Raw genomic sequence first — 2,505 nt, forward strand, 5'->3', positions numbered from 1 at the left:
TTTCTAGTCACAAGTCAATAATTAATTTGGAGATGAGCCGCTAAAAACAAACAGAATACATTTTGAACAAAAAAAAATCGAATTCCCTTCATGTTTCTAATTTCGCCTCATCCATAGCTCATGCACCGATATAGTAACGGCAAAATCGAATTCCGATGCATTCCCGGAGGAAAAATACCTGCAAAAGAAGCAGTAAACCAATCCTCCACCTCTCAAATATTCGCAAAATGCACTTCAATGGATGCACCATGTAGAAATCAATAAACGCCGGCTGGGACAATGCACTTTGCTGTTTTAGTTTTGCCGCTACTCGTCCGATTTGTTTACGTGCGAGAAACTTCGGGGCGGCGAACTCTCCGGCGCTTTCGAGAACATTTTGGTGCCTACCATCAACATCGTGAGTCATCGTATGATAACGGAGAGCCTGAGCGAGGTATATAAACGTGCAGCGGCGAGCGACGCAGCACAGAGTCACGAAAACAGTTGGAAGCTAGTGCGAGTACGCGAAGTACGGATTTAAGTGATAATTAAAAGTTTGTTCTTGTCAGTGAATTTTAACTAAGTGAAGATGTCTCTAATTCCACTATTGTTCGAAATGGACCCGTGGGAGATGCGGCGAACTCGTCGTAACGACTGGGATCTGTTCGGCCTAGGAATCACTCCTCGGGAAATTCGCGAATTGATGGCTGTTCCACGGTTCCCATTGGAGGCTGCAAGACGAGCTGCGAGTAGTGATCTTCAACCAGCGATAATTGGAAAAGACGGGTTCCAAGTTTGTGTGGATGTCCAGCAATTCCGTCCGAACGAGATCACCGTTAAAACTGTTGATAACATGGTGGTAGTGGAAGGAAAGCACGAGGAGCGCCAAGACGAACATGGCTACATTTCCCGACACTTTGTTCGAAAATATGCTCTACCCAAAGGATATGATCCAAAGGAAGTGGTCTCAGCGCTGTCTTCAGACGGAGTGCTAACGATCAAGGCTCCGAAACCATCTGAGGAACAGAAGGCAAATGAGCGCATTGTCCAGATTCAGCAAACTGGGCCAGCTCATCTTCACGTCAAGGAAAATGCTTCGGAAGAGGAGAAAAATGAAAAGTAGATTTTCATGCCGACTCTAATCCCTGGCGGATTTTTCTATTAACGCAACACTTACATTCATTGAAATTTTAGTCATTATTTGTTAAGACATTACCTTCGTCACCAAAAATGTTTCGACATAAATTCTCATTCCTTCTACTTTAAACGTGTACTTTAGTATTTGTATTGCCCTTAAAAAGGAAATAAAAGTATAAACGCTATAAATGAAATGTTTTTATGTTCGGGAATTCGGTCAAACAGGAGTTAAAGGTGCCAAAGTCTCTTCGCAAGTTTGCACCAAAAACGTATTCTCAAATGAGTTGAAACTGCAAACGGGAAGAGTTTTTTGTGTACAAAGTCAGTTGGATGAAAATGATCGGAATAATTTCAAACAAAGGGCGATGCTTGGTTGAGACAAACTTGGAGTTTGGTATTATAAAATCGCATCTTTAGTGCCCGGGAATTCTATCTCTTCTTCCCAGTCTTGTCGTAATCGGTTGTAGAAAAGATTAAATGATATCATGAGCCATTACTAGATATCTGATATGAGGAAAGAAACGGCCCCAATGGAAAATAACACTAACTCGAAACATATTAATAATTCCCAAAAATATGTAATTGCAACGCAATTTTTCTATTAAAATCAAAGGCTGATCAATGAATTGATAACACTCTTCATCCGTTGAACATTTGCCAAAAACGGTTTCCCTTCCTAGTTGTCCGGGTTCAATGGCAAAATCCCACCGTTTTTGTGTACCAAGGAAGTTACTGTGAAGCTTCCGCTGGTAGTTTTGATGGCGGAATGCACGTGAGTACAAGTTGCGTGGCAACTGGTGTCTTAAAATAAAGGCTATATATTAAGAATGGACGATACTTTTTCCAATAAATCCCTTACCATTGTAGCAAGTAAAGTTGCGAGCAAGTTAGTCACTGTCGCCTCTCTTAATGGTCCATCCAAATGTTTGCCAAACCTGAAGAAAAAGTGTTTAGCTTGGTTGTTATCGCATCCGCACACTTGCCAGACCTCGAAAACCCGTCGTAACGCAAACTGTGGATAGGGTGTTTCGGTGATATCCTTGCCGCCGATCAGATGGTCGGTTTTTTCGGCAGAAATCAAAGGGTGTGTCTGTGTGGGAGATGAAGAGGCGATGTGAAATGAACTTGGTGAACGAACCTTGCCGGCTTGTGTTCATTGTACATTGCAATTGCAGACAAGTTGCAATTCACCTCACACGTTTCTGGAAATTTGGAGTTTTCCAGCAAGAAACGAATACATCAAAAATTAATGATTGCCTCGAGAATAGTGGATGCATTCCCTTTCCAATGACATCTCATTTCATTTGAACATTGCATGTCATTGCTTCCCAAGTGGTCAACCTCGCTATGCCTGCTGATGTAGTCAGGAGAACTTGTCACATCGTGGGT

At 42.1% G+C, this 2,505-nt stretch overlaps 1 protein-coding gene across 1 annotated transcript; it reads left to right on the forward strand.

Annotated features, from left to right (window-relative positions):
* Positions 1-454: 454 nt before the first annotated feature.
* Positions 455-1,305, forward strand: LOC119649132 (heat shock protein 27-like). The gene has a single exon (XM_038051137.1). The coding sequence runs from the start codon at positions 569-571 to the stop codon at positions 1,100-1,102; it is 534 nt and encodes a 177-aa protein (XP_037907065.1). The 5' UTR covers positions 455-568; the 3' UTR covers positions 1,103-1,305.
* The last annotated feature ends 1,200 nt before the right edge of the window (positions 1,306-2,505 follow it).

This window comes from Hermetia illucens, chromosome 2 (genome assembly GCF_905115235.1).
Source record: "Hermetia illucens chromosome 2, iHerIll2.2.curated.20191125, whole genome shotgun sequence".
Taxonomy (NCBI): domain Eukaryota; kingdom Metazoa; phylum Arthropoda; class Insecta; order Diptera; family Stratiomyidae; genus Hermetia; species Hermetia illucens.